This window comes from Mchenga conophoros, linkage group LG6 (assembly GCF_057382185.1).
Source record: "Mchenga conophoros isolate Kocher_MC1m ecotype Shallow Benthic linkage group LG6, M_conophoros_male_GT1.1, whole genome shotgun sequence".
NCBI classification, from domain to species: domain Eukaryota; kingdom Metazoa; phylum Chordata; class Actinopteri; order Cichliformes; family Cichlidae; genus Mchenga; species Mchenga conophoros.
In genome coordinates this window covers 28,691,270-28,716,559 of record NC_140531.1, presented here as the reverse complement: position 1 = coordinate 28,716,559, position 25,290 = coordinate 28,691,270, and the positions used below count along the sequence as shown (strand labels likewise).

The window sequence follows — 25,290 nt, the reverse complement described above, 5'->3', positions numbered from 1 at the left end:
ACTTTTTCTACAGGGGTTAAAAGGTGCAGTCTAGTCCTTTTTTACTCAGTGAAACAAACACAGGGCCGTTAGTTTCATTTGGTTGAATTCTTACTTTCAGCTATGAAAAATGCACCAATATACACACCGAATATTAACATGTAGAGGAAAATTGCCTTCTGTTTAACCAGCAATAATTTTTGAGTTCTGCACTCCACTCATCCTATTACCTGCTGTGAAGTTTTCTTCACCTTTAATTAATATCGACCTTGATGTGATTGATGGTTGAATTTTGATGTGCAAAACAAAATAAAACAAAGAAAAAAAAGAAAAAAAAAGAAAAGAAATGAACAATTCTTAATAAAAATAAAATAAAATGTCAGTAAACTCTGTGGAGAAACATCTGGCAGGCAGGTATTTATTTTGCTGCGCTGAGGCTTGGTTTTAAGCAGGATAAAGCATTGATTGTCCTTATTCACTTACTTACACTTACTTGTACATACTTCTCTCCTTTTTTAATCTAATAATAAATACATTACATGCTGAGGGTGAGACAGCCAGAAGGGCAGTCAAGGTTCAGCAGGACGACTGGGAGAAAAAACAGCTAGCATCAGTTAACAACCAAAATTTAATCATGTGAACGGTGCATAACCCCGACTAGAGTATTGACCGCCTGGCGTTAAGCAGCTTACGTTATCCCTCTGCTGTGGCCCCCCTCCCGCGCACACAGAGCCATAATTGGAGGCTGTAGTAATCGATAGCTTCCTCTGTGAGGATTTTCCCAGCCAATTAGGAGATTAGCTCAAGCGCTAAGTGCAGCAGACAACGACAATGAATTAGCAAGAGAAACACAGCTGTGAAAGAGTGCAGATTCCATAACCTGCACTCTCGCTTTGTGACTATGTATGTACAAGCTAACCGTCTCAGCAGGGAATGTATTAGGAATGCTAATAAATATCTGTTGTGCTGGATTTTTTGTCCCTTAGCTAATTTGGTTTTATAAAGATTTAAAAAAAGAAGTTTGTGTGTATATATAATGTTGATTTCTGTGTGCACAGCATGACAGAAAGACATATGTTTTTTGTTTATAGTACTTTCATACACATTTTTTTTCATATACAGCACCATGTATTTAAACAGTTAGCTGTATGCTGATGGAATTGTAAAGTCAGTATTTTATTATTCATCTCTTTTGGTTCCTTAACTTAAGTATTTCCATAGTATCTTCAATCTCTTCATGTAAAATTAAACCAAATTTTTAGAACTATTTAATGTTATCTTACATAACCTTAACTGTAGTTTCCAAACTCCATGACAACTATACAGGGGGTGAATTTTCAAACTCATTAGCTTTAATTGTATTGAGGTTTAAAGTTGCAGCAAGACTGTTTTGCCTTGTTCAGCATTCTGTTGTTCTCCACGGGGTGGGGAGCTGCGCCGTACAAGTACAATATGTTTTAAACCAATTTTTCGAGAGCCAAGATTAGCATCCCCTTCCTCTCCAGTACCACAGTGAATAATGGATGCACCAAGCTAACCAGCAGAGAAATGATATGCAGCAGCATGACCGGTCAGGAGTTGCACCTGTCTCTCATGTTGTATGCATCTTAACAAAGTTTGTCTATTCCTAGACATGGAAACGATGCAACATTACTCTCCTTTTTTTTTTTTACTCTCCTGCATAAGTGTAGGATGTGAGATGAATATAAATTGGTAAAAGTAACACATTCTTACCTGAAGCTAATGAACACCCATCCGGTGACAAGGTCCCCCACAAGGGAAAAAAAGAGTGACACAAAGACAAAGAGAGTAAAGTAAATTGAGGCAGAATTGTAGCCAAACAAGGCTGCAATAATTGGTAGAAACAGCTATGTGTTACATTTACTTCCTTCCTCATCAAACTGTTGCAGACTGTGCATTCATAACTGCCTTTAAGCCCATCTCTCTCACAGCCAACAACCATAAACTAATCTGGGGACTTGTGTGGGCAGACAGTAGAAAGAAATGGCAGCAAACAATGTTTTAAAAATCCTTTTAAAAATGCAGACAACTTTTTCTCAGCTACATTGAGCATTTGAACAAGCAGACAGTTTTGGAGAGGAAAATTGCCTGTAAATTGAAGCTATACAGTTGTGTATAAAGAGCCCTATGAAGCAAACTAATGATGCAAGCAGCTTGGTGCCTTTCTTCTGTTAACATTTCAGTCGATGGTTTAGAGTACTTGGTTTAAAGATTGTGTCTGCATACATGCAGGCTGAAAGACAACTGGGCTGTAGTGACAATCTTTCTGCATATACAATGCAACTATTGTGCACTGCAGTATCTCTGGCAGCCTCACATTTTGTTTCTGCAATGTGAGTATGACCCCAAAATACACAACTACAACCATGAAGAACAAGCTTGAGTGGCTAACAGAAGTCTCCAACAGATGTTATGCATCCTTTGAGCAATGATGTAAAAAACAAACTAACTAAAGCACGCAGTCTGAGACTGCGAAGAGACATACAATCAATGGAGGAAGCCTTACTCCACAAAAACAGTTCTCCAAGATGCTGAGAACAACGCATCTGCTATAAAAGTACCATGAATAATTTGTAGAAACAACACCTACTGTATAAGAGAAGTAGTGCTGTAAAGCTAAAGGTTACTTACACCTGATTTCATTTGGTTTTTTTCTCTTTAGTGCACAATGTATGGAGTTAATCTATAAAAAATGAATGATCCTCATTTTACTCTTAGTGTATACAATATGAGATGTTTATGAGCTTATTAAGTGTATTGTACAGGTGTAAACATGTATGTATGTACCTACGAGAATATGCTTGGATACATTATATCTACTGATAATTCTAACAGTATTACATGTTATTTTATTATTATAAAAACTAGGCCTCCAAATAATTACTCGTCTTCTTCCATGGAGTCATTAGCGGTTACCACTACACACAGAATTCACTAAAACAGAGTTACACTGACTGCCATCTGTGTGGGTAAATTGTTGTCTGTACCTTCCACATGCTGGCTTCTTTCCCATACACTACAGCCATGTTGTTGACTTTGTTCTGTTGGATGCTCCTCTTCTCCGTCTCATTCAGCTCCTCCGAAACAAAGCCCATGAATGAGTTGTCTGGTGTGTGAGCTGAATGTATTTGTGTGTGTGAGTATGTGTGAGCAGCACAGAAAGGTAGGATATTAGTAGATGGAGAGAAAACAAAAGACAAAGAGAAAAAGAGAGATAGGAAGAAAGTTAGTGAGTAAGTAAGTGAACGAGACAGGAAAAAGTACTTTTGAAGGGTTTAGTCAGCATGTGTATGGACTCTCTAAGCATTATTAATAGCGATTGTCATAAAGCCAGCTGCTGTTAATGGTAATTGTCTGAGCTGTTTAGTATGGGAATATATGTAATATCTTTTAAGTACTCGCTGTGAGTTCAGGTATTTCTGATGATCACAACCACCCACGTTCAATCCACGGTTCCAAAGCTACGAGCTCTTATAAAATCATTTTTTTTAGCACAGCACATTTTTATGCACTGAAGAACTTTAATAATTGGCCAGTAATGCTGCTCTCTCACAAGCGTTGCTAGAGGTTGAATCTGTCATTATAGCTTTGGACAGTGTGAAACGTGGCCGTCCACAGTGGCCCACATATTGATGATATAATGACAATGATCTTACAGCCGAGTGCCAGCTGTAGCTAAACAGGTACGACACTGCAGAGAGTTGAACTGTGGAAGCAGAACAGAGCTGATTCTCAGTGTTTCAGTCAGAAAGTGACGAGACAGGCGGCAAGGAGAGCTTTGAAAAAGCAGATCAGACATATTGTGTAGCATATAAGAGAACCGGAAAAACTGGAGATAACGCTCCGAAACAACTTGAAGGGATGCTAGAAGCTGCTGTTGCTGAAAATAGCCGTGTTAAACACACTGCTCCAAAGTAAAATGAACGAGCAGTCAGACCTGTCAGAAAAGTGAAAACACTGAAATGGAGTCATTTTATTATATTTAGAATGAATGTCAACTAATGACAGGCCTTTGAATGTGTGTCTGTGCATGTATGCATGCAAGCTGGAGGTACAAAAACACCAATTCTCAAGCTGATGGTGTATTCTACATATGATATAAAAGTTAACAATAATAATAATAATAATAATAATATAGTACATACGGAACATAGTCATGTACTGCCTTGCATTGAGGTTCCAGTAGCCCCAGTTGGTCCGGTAGCCATGCAGAGTTGCATACTCCTCGTGATTATAAGCAGGCTCCGTGCCAAAGGTGTCAATCACTCGAATATGACACCTGCAAAGAAAATGACAGACTCAGTTCATGTGTAATCCTGTACTACATTATTAAAAAAAACCCCACAAAAAATAATTAAAATGTCAGTATATTTTACTTCAAATGGTCCATGAGTTGTTGGCGGCTGTTAAAATGTGCCTCTTTGTCATTTCAAGTCAGTAAATTTCTGAATTTGCTTTAACCATTATTTAATTTGTAACATAACGTTTTCTAATGTGAAGCAGGACAGCAGGAGGATTTCTTGTCTGATCTTGGTGATGTCTAATAAGAGTGCGCTCTGGATCATTTGTAGTATCCAAACTGAAGTTTGTTGGTGAATACGTCACAAGTCATTCTGGTTTTCCATCTTTGACAAAAGTCTTACTGGCACTAGCTGACAGCCATAGATGAGCAATCAAAAGTTTACACACGAAATCACCTGGATTGCCTAGCTAAAGCTACTTTCGGCTGCACGCTTGCCACAAGGGGTCAGCAGAGCATGTTTGATTTAGTAGTTTTTACACCAGATGCCCTTTGTGATGCAACCCAAAAGGGGATTTGCATCTCCAGCTGGAATCAAACCAGCAAGTCACTTCACTTCACTTTCACTTGCCAAGTAAATGTGGTAACAGTTACACCACTGGAGGCACTAATTGCAGCGTCTTACTAAAAAAATATAAAATGTATTAACCCAATTCTAAAGGGTTCTATAAACCATACTTCATGTTCAATACATGTACAATTATATATTTAAATGCATTTGTGCAGCAGGTCATTCAGGTGGAATGCCACATTAGAGTACAAAGCCATCAGGTTTCTCAAAAGTGAAAGGAGAAAAACAAGAAGCTGCCACTGGAGAAGCAGATAAATAACCAAAATAACATAAGCAACCAGCAGTGTGGCAAGTTTGACATAAAAATGACAAAAAAACAATTTTTAGAGGTCGGAGGTGCGATGAGCTGCTGATAGAGTTTCCAGGTGGATGCTTCGTGGCAAAGCAGTGAAGCATAACTGAGGTTCATAACAGAATCATTCACCGCAGACGCAGAGCTCACTGTGCCCTTGTTTGTGACTGTGTTAAATCTGGCCAGTATGTGGACTCAGGGGGGATTAGAGAGAGCTAAAGGAGCAGAGTCCACTTCCTCAGCTCTGAGTCTTTCCTGGCAGATAACCGCGTGTCTGAGTGTGTAAAAGAGACAGATATGGGGTAATAAAAACATTCTGCATCTGGAGAGCAATTAGAAGGCAAATATTACATCAGTTAAAAAAAAAAAAAAGCTAAACTATTTCCAGACACGTGACTCTTCTTGTAGCCGTACACATGTAATGATTTTCAGATGCCAGCATTTGTGCATTACGATTTTATTTCAGCTTTGGTTCAGCTTTGTGATCTTATTTGCTTTTCAGAAACTGCAACAAGTTTGTGTTTGCAGTAAAACCCAGCCTGCCAGCTCCTTTCATTTGGCCATTGCCTTTCACATCTTAGCAGCCCCTTGACAGGCAGATGCTCTCCGACGCAGCAGTGAAGCAAACCATTCACGTTTTATGTTAGAGGTTAGGTTTTTTTTTTCCACTTAAGCTGTTTACAGTGCAGAAATTGGTTTCTCTGGCTCTCCCATGATGGGTATGTGTTGAACATTGGTGTAAATAGTGTGTTAAAAAACCACTTATTTGCTGTCTGGAAAGCCTTCACCATAGCCTGATAGCTTTTGAACACCAACTGGATAAAATCTCACGTTTTCTACATTCGTTTAGATTATTGCCTCATTTTGCAAGAACTTCAGCTATTGTTAACAATTTTTTTGTGCAATGCACTTACATAAATGTGTTAAACAAATAAGTTAGAAATGCAGGCTTTAAAGCTTAGAATCTGACTTCCTGCAACTGTGTTTTGGTAGAATACCTAGATGTCTCTTTCGCTCTTTTCTTTCCTTTTTTTTTGCATTTACACAATTTTTGAAGCTTCAGTATTGACAGCATGAAAAATATTCCCCTCTGGGCATTTTATTCTTTTTACAGACAAGGTGACACCCCAATCGTGTTTGACAATTCTCAGATATTTCTGCCAGCTCCTGCAGCATCCAAGAGGCCAACCAATAAAGTGACAAAGTAACCTGGAGAGTAACGTATCAGCGAGAAAACAAATAAATAAACAAGAAACGACAAGCAGCGGCACGTTGTTCATTCAAAGTTCTGAGGATGAAATTTTGCAGAAACTGTTGTGCTTCTATTTGTAAGTATATCCGAAAGCTGATAATGAATTATTAATAACGAATGTTACTTTCACTCGTCTCTACCCAGTCTTCTTGCATCCCTCACTCCAACCTGTGGCATCACATATCGACCACTCTGAAATGGTGAAAATGTTTCTGCCACCAGATAAGAGGTCCCAAAGGGAGGGGAAAAAGTGGAAGAAGAGGGGATAAGCGTAGGAGTAGCTGAGCTGAATATCTATTGGGAGATCAGAGCACCGGGCTAATCTGGGTTAAACGGTTGCTCAGCGAGACTCGCCAGTCATCTGGGGTGAGGCGAATATGGCAGCATGGTTCACTGTCACCTGCAGTCTTGTGATGTAAATGTGATGTGGGATTATAAGAAACTGGGCATCAGTGGACAACACCACCAACATTTAATAATGAATAGTGCAAGCATTAATTCAAGAGCAACACGTTCTACTGAGTGACTCATTTTTATGTTTGAAATATGGATATACTCAAACCCATAATAATCTGAATTAAATCACCAGACTAATGCGAAACAATAGTAATTAGGAAAACAACATATTCTCCGAGTTGCTCCGAAAATATGTTGCTGTGTCGCAGATGTAATGAGCTACCTCAAGATGCTCTGTCTTTTTTTTTAAATTTTTTAAAATAAAACGATGACTACATCTGTGCTTTGTTTGTGTAATCACAGTGCCATTTTCCCTGCTAAAGCTTAGACCTCACATGCTGCTCACCACATGCCTCCTGCTCATGCAAGGTGTAATAGTGAAAAAGCATCAGACTGCAACGGGGGCTCTCCACAGCTCTGTGAATGCAACTAGTTGTTAGAAGTCAGCCGTTACCCAAGATGAACTACTCATTGCAAAGTACCTAAGAAACCGTTTCTGTGTCCTGTGTAACCCTGCGATAATCATTCTCCTTCTTGTGTTCGGTTGCACTTCTTAGGTTAAGATTGGGCTCAGTTACACTCGTCCACAGATTTTTCAAACAGAGAAGGAGAGATTTGTTACCCAGCTGGCGACCAGCACACAGTTGGTCACTCACTGACCAACCTCAGTACACCAACAATCAACAGTGAGAAATACAAACTACAAAATATTGCTTAAATGCATCTCTCTAAAACCAGTGAACTGCAGAGTTATTCACTAATTCCACCCATTTACCGCAATCAACCCAGAAGCCTCTGCCCACTTTCTCCATCCCAGTCGTTTCCTTTGTTTGTTGAGCTGTCGAGATAAAATCTTAATAAAACAGAATGACGTGTCTAAAACACAACTTATTGATTTTAGATATAATTGCTATGTTTTTTTCTTGTTCTGATTACAACAATTCTGAAATTTGATGAAATCTTTGAACAGTCATTTACTTGGTTAATCTACTACACTTTTCAGACAAAAAATCACAACTGTTGACTTCATCTACAGTATTATGTATGTATGCATTCGGCACAAATACTGCCCACCCCTATTATAACTGAAACTACAGCACTGACAGTTGCCCATCACTGCCTTTTAAGGAGATTTGTATAAATGAATAGTGATAGAAATTTTCTTGCACCTCAGCAAAGATAGTAATCCTACTGATTATGTGCTACCTAATTGCTCTTTCTGCCTGTATTAGCATTTACAAAAGGGCTCTCTAAAAAGTGCAGGGATTTTAGCAATACCTCCTCATCGACATGCTAACTGCACTGTATAACACGCACACGCACGCACACATACTGGTGGTTTCCTTCAGTTTTAGCAACAATACTTTGTTATTTGTGTTTTGTTGCAGGCCTCGCCCTTGATATCTGCTCCGATCTTGCTCCGTCAAAGCAGTGAATTCATCATGCAGAGGAAATCAATGATGCTGGTCCTATTATCAGATGAGATGGTTTGGATATTACCTTTATCAACTTTCACCATCTTTAACGGCACATGTGCACTGATATACCCTCGAATGTGCGCGAGTTCGCACACAGGAGTACGCGTGACTCCAAACAGCACGCCAGACTGGACAGCACCGTCTTGTTCGGGCATAATTAATGACTGTGGATGTTGGTGGGAACATATAACAAAAGTAATTAAAGGGAGTTGAAGGGTCCCAAAGCACAGAGCACTTGATTAATGATTCCTTTCAGTGCAAGAGACTCAACTAGACCAGACAAGGTGAGAGAGATAGAACGAGATAGAGAGTGGGAGAGAGCGAGAGCGGGGCGGAGAGATCAGGACGGAGTTAGGAAAGGGGGTGGGAGGTAGGTGTTATTGACCTATCCTGCACCTCTGGGGACTGCTGGGTTAATATTAAGCATGAAGCACTGATCCACTAAGCTCAGCTCTCTGGCTTTACAGCAGTATTAATTAATGGCATATGCTAGATATCATTTACCTGAATGCAAATGTGATTGCATTCTTGGGAGCTGTGTGTTAATATGGATCCACGTGGGACTTAATATCCTCTGTTCACTCCTCTTCATACATTTTAAATCACTAAAGTGTATCCTTTCGTGAAAGTGAAGATAGACGTTCCTGCTTCTGTGCCTGTATTGCTGGAACATTCGGATAATTCTTTCACCGCAGCCTCCTGGGCACACAAAAGACTGTCTCCTACAAACACTAAAAGCCACATCCTGTTAGTGGAGGCAGAAATCAAGACTCCACACAGTAATGACGAAGTGAAGAACTGCTGACCTCAGCAAGCAATTAGGTGCTGACTGTCTGTCGGGTGGAAATGCGGGGTTTTGTGTGTACGAGACAACTCACGAGAAGGGAGACAAATGGTGAGAGAGCGGGAGAGACGAAAAAAGGTTGTGTGCAGGGAAAATGGCTCCCCGGCCCACCACTAATCCATTTCTCTCACCCATAATTGGATTTTAAAAATACATGGAGCGGCCCTTTATATGTGGTGCCAGGTTGACTGCAGGTAACTTCTACTCCTCCGTTTTGTGGTATCTTTCTCTCTCCGTTCCGTGCTCCATCTGCGCACCATCGCTGTTTTATCTCGTCCTTACTCTCGTCTCCTACTGTTTCACTTTCAGTTGGCCTCCTACTCACACATGCCCTCTCCATCTTTTATCTTTCTTTGCTGCTTCTTTATGCTGGAAGCCAAAACAAGGAAAGCAAAATGTCAATTGCCGTTATCACATGCAGGGGTCAGACAAATGCCAGTTTAGTGGACCAGAAAAAATGATAGTGGGACAGAGGGTAGTGACTGCAAGCTGTTTTTAAGGAGCTGGAGAGGACAAGGCAAAAGTTAGACTTTCAGTCTTGCTTGTTTCTGAGGCAACAACATGAAAGTCCTCTGAAGATAATGTGGCTTCATATTGCTGTGCTCTGCAGGAATGTGTAGCTAAGTTTCTTTTCTTCTTCTTCTTCCTTTGTTTTTTTTTTTCAAATGCACTGTGGTACTTTAAATTCCTGTTTTGGGTATTTCTTTATGTTTTGTTGCCATGGTCTCATAACTGTCATGGCCTAGTTTTCCAAGTTGTTGAATGTTTGTAACAATGCCAAAAGCCATTAGCACAATTCTTTAACAGCTCAAAAATAACCCCTCTTCCTCTCTCTTCTTCTTTTCATGTTTAATCACCTCTTAACCACTCAGCGAGTCTCTGAGTGCATTCAAACAGTAATAATAAGCTGCTGAAACAGGCTTTGACTGGAAATCGGTGCTCGGATGAACAGATTTTTATGTTTCTGTGGGGTAATTAGTACACGTATGCCAATGACAAGCTTTCAATTTTACATGCACCTCTACTACTGTACTACATGTGCTTTTCATTATTGCTGATGTGCAGGGTAATGGAGCATGACAGGTGATGCTGGTGCTGGCTTGTGAGTATGCATGTTGTGCATTCGACTGCACAGCAACATACAAACTCTAATGTGTTTGACATTTTGTGCACTTTGAGCCTGTTCTACCTGGAAGGGGATGCGTGATTACAGGGACAGCAAGCGTGTTTTAAGTGTGTATGTGGGTGTTAGTGTGCATCCCTGTGTATCTGCAACTGTGTGATTTTAACAGGCCAAATGACTTACAGTAAGACATGTATACCTTATTACCAGCAATGATTAATCTATAAACACAGCCATTAAACTCACAGACAGGCACGCACACACTCCACTACACACAGATAAAGCAACACATATATAAAACAACGAAAAGCGAAGATACTCAATCTCAAAGGCACAACGCACACACACACACAACAATGCAGATCGACTAACTTGTGTTTCTTGAGTGAGAGCCCCATGTGTTGCTTCATCTGCTGCATGCCATGGTAGTCTGTGTAGATGAGGTCAAAGGGCAATGGACCAGTGAGTGGGCAACTGCCTCTGCCTGGGGGCACGCCGAGGAACCTGCAACACAAACACAAAATACTCACTTTATACAAGCAGAAAAAATGACAGACAGCCAAGACATGAGATTTACACTAAAAAACTTCCCCAAGAGCGCAGGGGTTGAACTTAAGCTTGGATTCATGCATTCATTATTAACTCACACAAAACCATTTCACTTTGCTTTTGTTATACAATAAAAAGTGTAAGGCGAAGATAGTTTTAAAATGGACAAAAGCTGGGTGACTACAATGATGACTGCAGAACCATGTCTATGCTTGTCCGGGAAAGACATTCTCTTATCAGAGTTCACAATCTAATTCCCCGGAGTAACGCAAAAACAAATCTTCGATGAAAGCTGAATTTAAAGGTGTGTTTATTGATCAGATAGTACATTACAGGTGATGCTGGGTTCAATCAAAATTATGCAAGTGGGCACTGGGATGTTTTTTGTTTTTTTGGCAAAGCATAATTCAAAACAAATAGGATGAAAAGCTGAATCTGTAATGACCTGGCTGAACTGTCCACAGAAGCACCATCAGCAATAACAACAGATGGTCAATGGTGATGATGTGTTGAGATTGTGTTGAGAATGCCAGGTTATGCTATACAATAAGCACTTATGTGTGCATGAACAATGATTGCTGTGGTGAAATCCAAACGTCAGCATGTCTGTCTGTTGATACATACACTCCTACTAGTTCCAAAAAGTCTATTTCAATTACAAGACGACCTTCAAGGCACAAGCACAGGCACACGCAAGAGCACACACAGCACAAACCAAAAGAGAAAAGATGTTTTTTTGCTGTTCACTGTAGTGTGACTTGTTTTCCATCCTTGTTTGACTCTGTTTCAACTCATTGATTGACTTAGAACCTCTCTGCTACTGTGCCAACAGACCTACTATTGGATATTTGACCTGTGAATGGTCTGCTTGCTCTAACTTAGGTCTTACTTCTGTGACAGATGAGGCCGAAGGCTAATGGAGGCTGTAATACAATTTGTACCCCCAGTGAATTTCATCTTGCTGTGCTAGTTTTACATCGGAGTCTCTCTGGCTACAGTACTTATCCAAAGGGTAATTTTATACTGTTGCAAAGCATGGCTTTCAGGAGCTTTGCTGGCAGCTGCTAACTAAAATCAGAGGAGGGTGAAAACATACAGATAAAGAAGCTTGATGCAGTGACTGAATTAAAAGACAGTAAAGCAGAGAATGCAGCATGTGGCTGTTTCATACAGTATTGGAAAGGGTTGGAAGTGTTTAGTCTTTCATTTTGCAAATGAGAATCACATTATTCATCCATCCATTGATTCATCCACTGCTTACTGGGGTCTGATTCACAGGGGCAGCAGTCTAAGTGGGGCTTGGGGGACTTACAGAAGGATAGAGGTGGGGTAGGGAGATATTTAAAAGTCAAATAATGTCGAAAAGAAGTTCATATAAAAAAAAGAGAAATATTTAAATTCTTGTAACTGAAATTCAGTTTCTTTTAGAAGAATAGACCTCACCACTGAAAAGTGATGGTAATAACACCATAATAACCACAACGTAACAATATATGGCGACTTCCTTACAAAGCCACCGTGTTCTGGGTTCCATCATATGTTCAGCAATTGTATTACTCATGCACATGAGCAATACAACTGGGGTGCCTGGCACTTATCAATCCCAAAATATTTATCAATAAAGAGCAAACCTCTTTCCAAAGGATATCCTAAAACGTCAATGGGCTTTTTATTCACATTTCCAATATGTGAATAAAGAGCCAATAAGCCTGTTCATCTGTTAATCGGGCACAGAGATAAAAGCTGAAGTGGCACCATTCTGCAGTATTTTGATCTAGGAAATCATAATTTTCAGGTATTCTGCGCCAGAACACCACCTGAATGTAACCATATTCAGCACAGGTGTGCGGATGTTAACTTGAAAGGAATGAAGGCCGGTGGTGCTGGCGCTGCTTACATTGGCCATATTCTGCAAATTAATTTCACACTGTGTGCATACAGTGTCATGCGATGTTATGATTTGATGATCAAAGAATGTGATTAAAGTTTTCAAAATGGTCTTCAATAAACAATGTTTAACTCTGATCTATTTAACTGGGATTCGTTGTGTTTTTTTCCCCTCCTGTTTAATTGAGTACCAAAATATTCAATAGTCATTTTCTTTTCTTTTTTTTTTCCACCATTGTTTTTGCTGTTGTTGAACTTGTCCACTTCTGGTTATTACCTCCACCAGGGAGATTACATTTTTGGTATCATTTGTGTGTGCATGCACGCTTTATAGGGGGTGTAGGGTGGGGGTCATGTTTACCATCCATTAAGATTTGACTTGCATCCACAAAGATCTTCAGGGTCAATTTAATGATTAATGGTTGAATACAATCAAAAAAGCCTCATAACCCATAAACTATAATTCTTAAGTGTGCTTTGAATTGTCAACATATGCAAAGTACTGTATAAAGATTTCTATGATCTCTTGATCTGAAGGTCAAAGTAATAATAACTGTATACTGAGCTATTTTCAAACTATGCTTCTTACTTCCATTGTTTGCATTGACACCATAAAGGTATATAGGGAATGAAACATGCAGACTCTAAATATCACACTACTCTTTACCACTGACCTCTTCTTTAAGGTCAAACAAGGTCAAACTTTCAAAAACTGTATTTTAAAATTACCACTTACTTTGGTTTAACAGCTTACATCCATTTATTACATTATATATATTATAATATATGTGAGAAAGTGCACAATGAGGGAGGTGAGAAAGGGTGTACATTACCGTAGTAACACAACTGAAATTCATATGAATACAATTCAAGCAAAAGGAAAGAGACAGAAAATAAGGTGACGTGGGGTTGGGTGGGGCAGTGGGGGGTGGATTGTAATCCACCAGCTGAGAAAACAGCAGTATGGTAGAATACAATCAGCTCCTCGGCTCCTCATTTCCCAGCAGCCTGTTTCTTTTATTCTTTCCCTCTAATCCCTCTCCTTTGGCAGCTGTTCAACCATAGCATATTGGCCAAGAGAGAAAATGATTTAGCTGTTCTTGAATTGGTATTTTTTAAATATATCTTTTGTTAGGAAACACTGAAGGACATTTCCACTGGTGATACCACAATGAATACCTGACCGAACGGTTGGTATATTTTTCTGAAACTCAGATGAACCAGATGTCCGTTACATTTGCCCTTTCAGCACCGCTATCAACGCCATAAACTGTATGGTGCAACTCAATATCACTCAAGTACATGTGAATGTACTGCTTTTTTATGGAGCAACAGTGTTTAATACAGAGAACGTGAGGCTTGTGACAAAAATATTCAGGGGTGAAATAGCAATACACGTTGGGCCATTAGTTCAGTAAACTAAAATACCACAGCGCGTTGTTGTATGTGTAGTTGTTCTAAACTAAATGCTGTGCATTGTAGTTTAGTGTTGAATTTTTTCAAATTTAATACTAAACCACAATGCATCATTCAGATTCTTATAACTGTGGTGATTCTTCCTCAGGCTGAGATTGAGGAGATGTATTCATGATGTAAAGTGCTCACACAGGGATCACAACTCCTGCTCCTTTACACGTACACTACTCAGAGGTCAAGCATATGCATTGTCTGGACCTTCACACACATCAGGATGCCCAAAGGGAATTCAGTTATTAAAGACACATTTTTTTTAAAAGAAAGACCAGCAAGTTACTGCAAATGTAATTAAACAACTAGTCCAAATATTCGTACTTAACTTCTCTCTTACACTGGACTATAGTGTTAAAGCTGTAAAATTGCATGCACACACATGGGAGCCTCCACACACACAGCCGCACACATAGAGGATGGCAGCGATCCCAGACACTATTCCAGTGCCATACAGGGCTTCACTGGAGTCCAATTACCCAGGGTCCTCTTGTCTCCTGGCTGGCATCAAGTCAACAAGCTCTTTGAATGAAGATATATACACACACACATGCGCACACACACATGCACTGAAATGACTGCGAGAGGATATTTAACTAAGAACGTTTCCATAGTAATATCTGTTTGTGACTCTGTACAGTTTTTTTATATTAATAAAATAAAATAAAGGCATCCTAATGAAAAATTGTCTGGCATTGTCAAAGCAATTGAAAAAATGGAAATACATCTGCACTGAAGGGATTCTTACGTCAGGGGAGCTCAGAGGGTCTATCGTCTCCTGTGAAGATCTACCTGTGATGAAGCTTTTTTTATACCTCCAAATAAAACGTTTTCATCAAAGCTGAGTGACTCTGGCAAGTTACTGTTGACACTTATTATGCACTGGTCTATACTTTCTTTTTTCTAAAACTGTGATGTCCAAAGTAATGGCAGAACATTATAACTGAAAACAATCTCCTCCTGAATACGCTCATGAATGTTTACTGTAAATTAAATTGTAAGTACACAACCTTATATTTCTGTACACATGTTTTAGCAATTTTTATGCTTGTGTGTGTGTATTACTAGTTATGTTTTCCTGTGTATGGGGTTATATACTGTAGTTACTTCATTCAGTACCAAACGCCTGTATTGATTTCCTAAGGAGCATTTTGGTAGGGTGTTATTAGAGCACAAAAAGCACACAATGAGCAATAACACACAGTGTATTGCTTGTGAAGAGCTGAAATCTTTGCCCATAGGTCTATTACTGCATTCTGTACTGTATGTGTTTGTGTGTCTTTGTAAGGAGATGCAGTCTGCCAATCCTACTCAATGGTTTGTGGTAACTGCAGAAACTGCCACAAAGCTTATTGTCTGTCTTTCTGTTCAGTTCTGTGAACAGCATGTGTAAGTGCGTGTCGGTACTGAACGCTGAGCTATAGTCAGGTTTCGATCCCAGTGTAGTGTTGCAAAAGAAGGCTGTAAGATGATGCGACAAGATGACAATAATTAAAAAGTCAGGCAGTCAAATGTTTAATTCTTCATGGAGCTGCAATGAACACAAGGTAGAAAAAACTGAAATATTTTTCATTCGATAATCTACGTTGATTTGTACAGAGCCCCTCTGATGACATGGTCCAAAAAATAAATAAATTGTGGCCACAAAATACTACTTCGTTGTCACGAAATGGGTATAACGTGTGCACTAAATACTTATTTGTGGCCACAAAATACTACTTCGAGGGCATGAAATAGGTATAAGGTACGCACGAAATGCTAATTTGTGGGCACGAAACACTTGACCGATAACCGTGATCCTTCCCAGGCCCTTGCAGTTGGTTGACAATAAAATCTATCCCGGCGTCCAGGTCGTACTTACGTCTGTAAAGCAACTGGGTTCCCAATATCCTGTTTAAATGTCTCTCCATAATAATGGTTCCTTTCAGTGCCAGGCTTTTGAAAATGCATCTGTAGCTCATTCCCAGCCTAAAATTGTCAGGGATCTGGGTCTGAGGGACCTAGACCTATTATTGTGTATTGTTTACTTCACTGTAAATAAACGCACTGCATTAATCGCACAGAGTTCCGCATGTTGTATAGGTTTAGCCTACTCTTATGCTTATGTCTCTACACAGCTGTCCAATGTATCAATATGATGTGCGCACGTCATCTATTTCGTTGCCACAAATGCGTAATTCGTTGCCACGTTATACCCAATTCGTGCCCACAAATGAGCATTTCGTGCCCACAAATAAGTATTTCGTGGGCACGTTATACTATTTCGAGGGCAGGAAGTAGCATTTTGTCGCCACAATTTATTTATTTTTTGGAGGATGTCATCAGAGGGACTCCGTAGATTTGTCTTATAGTTCAAATTAAAAAAATCTTGGTGTTATATTTTTGCAGACCCATTTGTTTTTTCCTCCCATGATCTTTAATTTCTTGCACAGATTGAAAGCTTCAGTGCAAGTTTAAAGAAGATACACGTTTAATTGATATATCTGATTCGACTGAACATTGCTGCATTTTCCTTTAATTCATACACCAACTTTTCCACCTCAGCCAAGCATAAAAATATGTTTGCAATATTTAATTTAATTTGTCTTATTAAAACCACACAAAGGTGTTTGATAAAACTCATTTCATGAGGCAAAGATTCATCTCAGTTTGCAAACGGATGTGTGCCTGATTGGATGCATGTACACAGTTTGTAGAAATGCATTTGTCTATGATTTCAGTGACATTTAATTTTTGTGTCTGTGTATCTGTGTGTTTCTGTGTCTGTGTATCTGTATGAATGACACAGAAGTTCAAGGGCATCCCAGTCAGTGCTGACAGCTGATGCCATCTACACTGTCCTGGCTGACAAAGGGTTGGAGAGGGTCAGCAGCGAGATGGGAATGTTAGCAGCTCAAACTGCGAAAAACACTACACACTGTGCATGTGCGTGTGTTTACCATCAAGAAAAAGAAAAAAAGGAAAGAAAAACCGACTGATGGTTGTATTGTTTGGCATTTTGTCCAAATGTACAATGGCTAGTCCACAGTGTACTGCTAAATGCAGGCTATTACCATAAGGCTCAAAGTTATATGTTATACATTTTCTTTAGTTTCTTACGTGAAATCTGCTCTGGCAGCTGTAAGAGACCCTTGTGTCAAAGCCGTTTATCATGATTAAGCTGTGATCTGTGCACACAACTCAAATGAAAACTCATACGGTGAACTGCTCACACATTTATAACTGTGACTGACTATAAACAATTTCAGAGGTGGGCCATGAAAAAATAAAGAGGTGGGAAAAATTTCCTAAGTGTCACAAAAATGTTGCCATGGTGTTGCATAACGAAACATCAAAAAGTTTCATCCTTAAAAGTCTTGGAGTGGAATTTGGTTAAGTTTATCACCGTGACATGATGACAAAATTGTGCAACACCAGCTTGATCCTCTTATGCGTGGACCCTGGAGGCAGCTGCGAGCGGTGTAATGCTCCCATTTTAGGAAGACAAGCCAGCTTCACATGTTACCTCAGTGCTATGAGGGTGTAGGTTTGTATGTATATACCTTATAACTGTATACTGTGTGTTTACCACAGTATGAAATGTAGATGAAATATTGAAAAAAAAGAAAGAAAATGCCAGATAATGTAAATACTGTGGTAAATCAGCATGTTCTCAATTCTCAGCTCAATCAAATGATAGCTGTGCACCTACACACACACATACACACACGTATAGCATAATCAAACAGTCAAACATCCATGTAATCATCTGTTTCCACATTTGCCTCTGATTACACCCAGGGGGAGCCAATCTGTCTGCATGTGGACAAGTTTTTCACACACACACACACACACACACACACACACACACACACACACACACACACACACACACACACACACACACGTGCATACCGTGCAGCACAATCTTTACACACAAGCACTCATCTGCACCCAAACACCATGTGTATACAGCCATGCTAGAAGCAGCTGACAGGACCCAGTTATCAGCCAAGGCAGGGTGCACTAGATAAGGGAGCCTTAGGGCGTCATAAACACCAATGCAGAGAGAGAGTGAGCGAGAGAGACAGAATAATGTAGGGATGGAGGGATGGAGGGATAAATCAGAGATGAAAGAAGGAAGAGGAAAAATTCAACACTCCTGTCATAGATAATAAAATTCTCAGATAAAGAGCTACAGCGGGAAGAGAGAGAATTAGAGACGCTTGGGAAGTGTGCAAGAGAGAAAGATGGGGCAGCAAGGTGAAAGAAGAAAGTGACATGTTAGTCACAAGGGTCGGGCAGTCAGGGAAGGAAAGACAAGAAAAAACAAGTGGGAGTGAGGAAGAGGCTGGATGAGCCGGACGGTGAAGAAAACTGAAAAGGATTTATCCAGGGGACATCAGGGCCTGAGAGAGTGAGTATAAAAGTTGGAAAGTGAGAGGCATCTTACAAGAATATAAGACAGACATATACACACAAATTATTTAATATTTAAATAACAAATAAGTTTGATAATAATACATTATAATAAAAGTAACTTATCAGTACTTTTATTTACATCATTCATTTTATTCCAATACAGCGATCAGGCACAACATTATGACCACCTGCCTAATATTGTGTTGGTCCCCCTAATATATCCCACCACAAACAGACCCAATACACTTGTCTGTACAAGATGGATAATAATGGTGTGATTAAATGCAAAAGCAAAGAAAAATGCTCAACAGACTGTACACAAAAGATGGATGTAGCCACCATGATGTCACCAGTTGGTTAGTGAACTCCCATTGTGACAACTCAGGTACTGACTGACACTATTTTGGGTTTCTGGAAAAGTGATGTGATGACTTGAATGTAGCAATTTAGACCATAAAATCTCCCAAGGAGTCATAAACAGCTTATAAACAAGGCATAAAAAGGAGACGCTCTACAGATGTTCGTATAACCAAACTTTCTTTTGCAATCAGATAACTATACCAGCTACCTGCAATCGATTGCAGGCAGTTCAACTTTGAAGATACGAAGCTGTCCCCCTTTTCAGGCGGTCTATGCTTGTAGCACTCAGAGCAGGGCACTATGAATGGGATGCTTTTTCTGACAGTTGCACACTAAAAAGAAATGACAGAGAGCGTTTGCATACCTGAGTCACATGATAGGCTTTTTACACTGTGTACAGAGCACAGAGAAGATGAAAACCTCTGTAGGTTTATTCCCAAAACTGCCCACCCCCAACCCGCAACCAAAAAACAAAAGCAAATGCTGTTTCTTCTAACTGTAACCCCCAAAACAAGTCTTTACCATCACATAGCTTTTGTTTGGGGGAAAAACAGTATTGTCATTGCTAATAAAGTCTGCTCATGCTTTGTCTCCTAAGACGTCAGGCTGCCTGCTTTTTTCCCTTCGTCAGCAAGTTTTGATCTAATCCCGCTAAATCAAGAAGAATAAGAGTCGGCATTGGTTGTGACGGGGGAAGTCGAGGGAGTTGAAAATGCACACGCACCCACCGATATGAGACCAAATAACACACGCGCGCACACACACACGACTGTATGAAAACGCATATGGGTGCTGGGCGTGTAAATAGATATTTTGGCAGGTGTACATATCATTATACTCTCACACATGGTGCAGATCAGATAAATCCACTTTGCAACCTGCCACCGGCACTCTGGAAGGAATAAAACACAAGCAGAGTGCCAGTCAAGTGATGCAGCAGGCAGATGCTACTCGCTCAAGTGTGAAGTGAACACACACATATGGATGAATATGTAGGGGCAAACACTCCCACTTGCAAATCATCCAGAGTCAAGTAGATGTGTGGATTCAAGTGCCATTGCCCGTCCTACCATACCCACACAGCATATAAGTGAACTGATTAGTATTATCCCAGCGACAGGACAGAGCACTAGCTGCGAACTAATTTTTACTGAAGTGTGTTGTAGATCGTCGACCTTCTTAAGCTGCATTCAACTGCCTGAATTGAGTTCCAGCTCACGCCTGAAATTAGACTTTGTAACCCACACTGGAGCTACAGACAAAAGGTTTCAGCTTTCAATGACATTTTTCTTATTCAGTACCTGGTGTCGAGCGTGTTAAAGTGTTAATTAACAGGAAGCAGTAGCACTCAGTTATACTGAAAAACATGAAGGAGTACTCTAAAAATGCCTGCAAATTTTTGTTTACTTTCAAGTAAATTCGGTATTTTGCAAGCAGAAATACTCCTCTGTAGTTAAAAAGCTTAAAAATGACGACAGAGAGTCTGCTTCATTGTGATATCCATTTCTCAGTCTTGCAACAATTCTAGGGCTGTTGTTTATTAGTTAGACCAAAAGAAAGAAAAGACACTTTCCTCTGCTGACTTTCCTGTTGCACAGTTACGGTCTGTATAAAAGACTGGCATCATATATGCAACAAATACTGAATGTTTAAAACATTTGATCAAGTCAAAGTTTAAAGAATCTAGTAACATCGTTTATGATCAATTGCCTGCACACTTGATTACATTTCAATCAACGTGGCTCTGTTCTGCATGCTAATAAGCACGTAAACCATGAATGTAACATCCCAGCATTAGCATTATGTTAATGTATGAGACACCGGTTCTAAGGCTCTTTACAGTATTTTTCTCAGATTCTTTTCTTCCAGTATGACATGCTTCAAAAATATAACACAATGCACGCAGACAGTAGTTGAGCATTACCTGTATTGGCCCAGTTCTTAGCAATAGCAACTACTGGCTCAATTACATGCAGGTGAGACCTGCTCATAGGATTTTATGGCATCCCATTAATTAAAAAGAACCTCTATGACATAAAAAAGATGATGATAATAGTATGCGGAACAGGGCAAACATCATTCTCTCAATTCTCTGCACTACACTCTACAAAGTTCATCTATAAACTGCAGCATATGGGTTGTCTGCTAAACCTACTGACCTACACAAGCACCCGAGTCAGCATTAAAAAAAAAACAAAACATTCTTGCATCACTTTGAGAATCAGTGAACAATACAATAGAGCTGAATAGATAATTAAGAAAAATTAGCTGTCTCTGCCTGAAACTGTCCACAGTAAGGTAAATGGAAATTTTCTCTCTATTTAATCTAATCTCCTTACATTGTATGGGGTGAAATGCTGGGTGAGAGAAAATGCTTATGAATCAGAGTAAAAGAAAAAGCCATTATTGAAATTTCCCAAAAAAGAAAATGATTTTTCAGGACAAAATGACAGTACAATAGCGGTGAAAAGGAGAGCTGCCTAGGTTACAAGTTGATTCCAATCTACCGTTTTCAGGATTTTAACAATAGAATAAAAACATCCTGAGAAAAAAAGAGCTTGAACGCAGCTTCTGTAGCACAGAGATATTATGGACTCGCATTTCTCCATCAGACAACTTGGGCAAAAACATAGTGTCAGTTTGGTGCTGAAAAGAAGCTGTTGAAGCAGCGTTTGTCTGCTGATGCTGTCAGCAAACACAAAAGGAACTGCCAGCCTGTTTTATAATGGACTTTCTGCCCTTGTGTTCAGTTATTACACAGAACGTGCTGCAAAAACTAGAGTAAGAGAACGAAGCTAAAGTGAGACAAAGTGGGAAATCAATGACTAAAGTAAAGGTGAGAGAATAGACTGCCATCTATTTAGATTTAGTGAAATCAACACCATTCCTCGCACAGCCTAATTTCAAGGCTGGCTGCCTTAAAATGGCCCAATTCTCTTTTGTAGAGGGCACAGAAATATCAGGTGTACTGACATCAGTTTGAGCCAAGCTTTGACAGCCCATTCCTTTTAAAGCCATTAGGAAGAGGAGATACTGACAGCATCGTTGAGCAAAATGTTTTAGGGTCTCATGTCAGCTCTTAACAACTCCAAGGACACCTCATGAAGTAGGGTATATAGGCACCAAATGTAATTATGCTCAACTTTGCTCACACCTTCTGCTCTCTTTTCGACAAAAGCAGAAAAATCAGGGCTTTAATATAACTCAGAAGCACTGGGAAGCTTGTTAAAATAAAATGTGAATAATAAGATGTGTCTGACCCCATTTTAGCAGTGCTTGGCACAGACATAAGTCTGTGTCTCTGGTTTTAATGCCATTTAACTAACTGGAAGGTTTCAGAATCAGAATCAGAATCAGAATGGGTTTATTGCCAGATGTTGAGGTTTACAACATTAGGAAATTGCTGCGGTGCTTCAGTGCAGACAATAAGAATTAAAGTGCTATGTAGAAAGAAAGATATGTTTGAAGATAATATCAAACATCTGAATGGCCCGATGAACAGTAAAGAGTTGACACTGACCTTGAATACAAAAAAAAATAAAAATCCCTATTATGTAATTAATTACTGAAAAATGTAAGCTGTAAGAATGAGAACGAAGTGATTTTTTCCTTTTTTATGATACCCATAACTGATTATGCAACTATTGATATTTTCTTCAAATGGATGACTGTATACCTTCTCAACATAAAAATTGATGACTATGGGCTGGCACTGCAGGTGCTTCATACTCATTTATCAGTAGTGGTCATGCACCATTGCACTAAAAGCCAATTAAAACCCATTATGTGGTTCATAATCTTTCAAGGCAGGGTTCATTATTTCTTTTAAGCCAAGACTGGATTTAGTTTATTTCAGCCACCACCCTACAGCCTCCATGACATTGTGCTAGATCTTTCACTATGGTACTCCACCTTTTTTGCTCTAACTCAGTTGTTTAATAATCAGTATGTATTGTTTTGCACAGACATGTACCAGTGTTAACTAGCTAGTGCTGACCTGTAACCACTAGTAATACAAATTGATACTTAATAGCATCCAGTCTACCTTCAACTCAAGAGCAGCACTGCCCAGAAAACAACATAATAACCACAAATCTAAAACTAACTAATCTTACCATAACAAATGAAGCCTCTGTCGGCTTTCTCTGTTGGTCAGCGAACTCTTCCTACAGGAGTCGGGCAACAAAAGTTGGTGCAACGGTATGTATCAGGCCCCCCTATAGCCGATACTATGATGTAGTCATGTCACCTAGCAACCGCCTACCAACAGGCTAAAATGACCCATTTGTAGCATTCATGCACAAATAACACAAAACTTTAATTATGCATGATGTCATCATTTTGTCTAGCAACCAATGACCAATTTTAGCCAACCTCTATGGTTTAAAAAAAGCAGTGTATCCTTTTTAATATGATGATATTAACATCTAATTTAGCAAATATTCACTATACTAATATAGTCAATTTCTGATGTTTACAGTATAAATATGACATTACATTAAATCATTTGACAGAATAACTTATGAGGTCACGTTTAGGGACCGTAACATAGGCATGTAACAGTAGAGTACATATAGTATATATAGTGAAAAAAAATTATCAACAAAGCAAAATAAAGAAAGTAGCCCAGCAAATTGTGCAAATTGTGTCATGTACTCTGCTTTAGCATTGGCAGTTATGTGAAAACTTGTTTAACGGCCTGTTGCCTGTTTGTGTTGAATATGAGAATGGTTAACTTCGGGTAATGTCCTACCCTTATTCTCTGAACTGCTGGAAGTTTATATGTGAAAATGACTTAAAATGACAATTAAAAAAAGAATAGATGGAACAGTCCTCAAAGCCTGCGTCTGGGGCATTAAACTGACTGTCGTTCATTTCCTGGAGACTTTCTCGAAACACACCAAACTGGCGTAAACCTAGCCTTAAGCTAAACCTAACCATAAAACATGCATTCACCTTCAAATTTAATCACTTGCTTCAGGGAGACCTGCTCTTTGTCCCTAAAAGGAAGACGTTCTCATAAAGTAGCTGTGTAAACAGGTTTACACACACACACACACACACACACACACACACACACACACACACACACACACACACACACACACACACACACACACACGTTCTCACCTACACCTCCTTGCTGTACCTGTCTGCCATGCTTTTCATTTTCCTCCCTTTATTAAGACAGAGCTAACTGTTTTGGCCCTGCAGCCAACAGAGACTGACCTCCTTTAGCCTTTGTACGTGTCAGACAACTGAGATCTTTTACACTCCAAGATGGAAACTGCCATTATACCTCACACTGCAAATGGTATCACTCTACCTTTTTCTTGTTGCTCTGTATTTATTATTTTCGACGGGGATTTAAACATCAAAATGTCAATTTAAAGTTATTACTGTTAATATACAGGGAGTGCAGAATTATTAGGCAAATGAGTATTTTGTCCACATCATCCTCTTCATGCATGTTGTCTTACTCCAAGCTGTATAGGCTCGAAAGCCTACTACCAATTAAGCATATTAGGTGATGTGCATCTCTGTAATGAGAAGGGGTGTGGTCTAATGACATCAACACCCTATATCAGGTGTGCATAATTATTAGGCAACGTCCTTTCCTTTGGCAAAATGGGTCAAAAGAAGGACTTGACAGGCTCAGAAAAGTCAAAAATAGTGAGATATCTTGCAGAGGGATGCAGCAGTCTCAAAATTGCAAAGCTTCTGAAGCGTGATCATCGAACAATCAAGCGTTTCATTCAAAATAGTCAACAGGGTCGCAAGAAGCGTGTGGAAAAACCAAGGCGCAAAATAACTGCCCATGAACTGAGAAAAGTCAAGCGTGCAGCTGCCAAGATGCCACTTGCCACCAGTTTGGCCATATTTCAGAGCTGCAACATCACTGGAGTGCCCAAAAGCACAAGGTGTGCAATACTCAGAGACATGGCCAAGGTAAGAAAGGCTGAAAGACGACCACCACTGAACAAGACACACAAGCTGAAACATCAAGACTGGGCCAAGAAATATCTCAAGACTGGTTTTTCTAAGGTTTTATGGACTGATGAAATGAGAGTGAGTCTTGATGGGCCAGATGGATGGGCCCGTGGCTGGATTGGTAAAGGGCAGAGAGCTCCAGTCCGACTCAGACGCCAGCAAGGTGGAGGTGGAGTACTGGTTTGGGCTGGTATCATCAAAGATGAGCTTGTGGGGCCTTTTCGGGTTGAGGATGGAATCAAGCTCAACTCCCAGTCCTACTGCCAGTTTCTGGAAGACACCTTCTTCAAGCAGTGGTACAGGAAGAAGTCTGCATCCT

At 39.7% G+C, this 25,290-nt stretch overlaps 1 protein-coding gene across 1 annotated transcript in view; it reads right to left on the bottom strand.

Annotated features, from left to right (window-relative positions):
• Positions 1-25,290, bottom strand: part of LOC146572839 (alpha-1,6-mannosylglycoprotein 6-beta-N-acetylglucosaminyltransferase B-like) — a 118,839-nt gene that overhangs the window by 16,512 nt on the left and 77,037 nt on the right. Inside the window, exons 9-11 of the mRNA XM_085277263.1 lie at positions 10,689-10,820; positions 4,146-4,279; positions 2,988-3,118 (exon numbers count right to left, since the gene is read on the bottom strand). Of these exons, the coding sequence (XP_085133389.1) occupies positions 2,988-3,118; positions 4,146-4,279; positions 10,689-10,820 (397 nt within the window). The remainder of the gene's footprint in view (positions 1-2,987; positions 3,119-4,145; positions 4,280-10,688; positions 10,821-25,290) is intronic.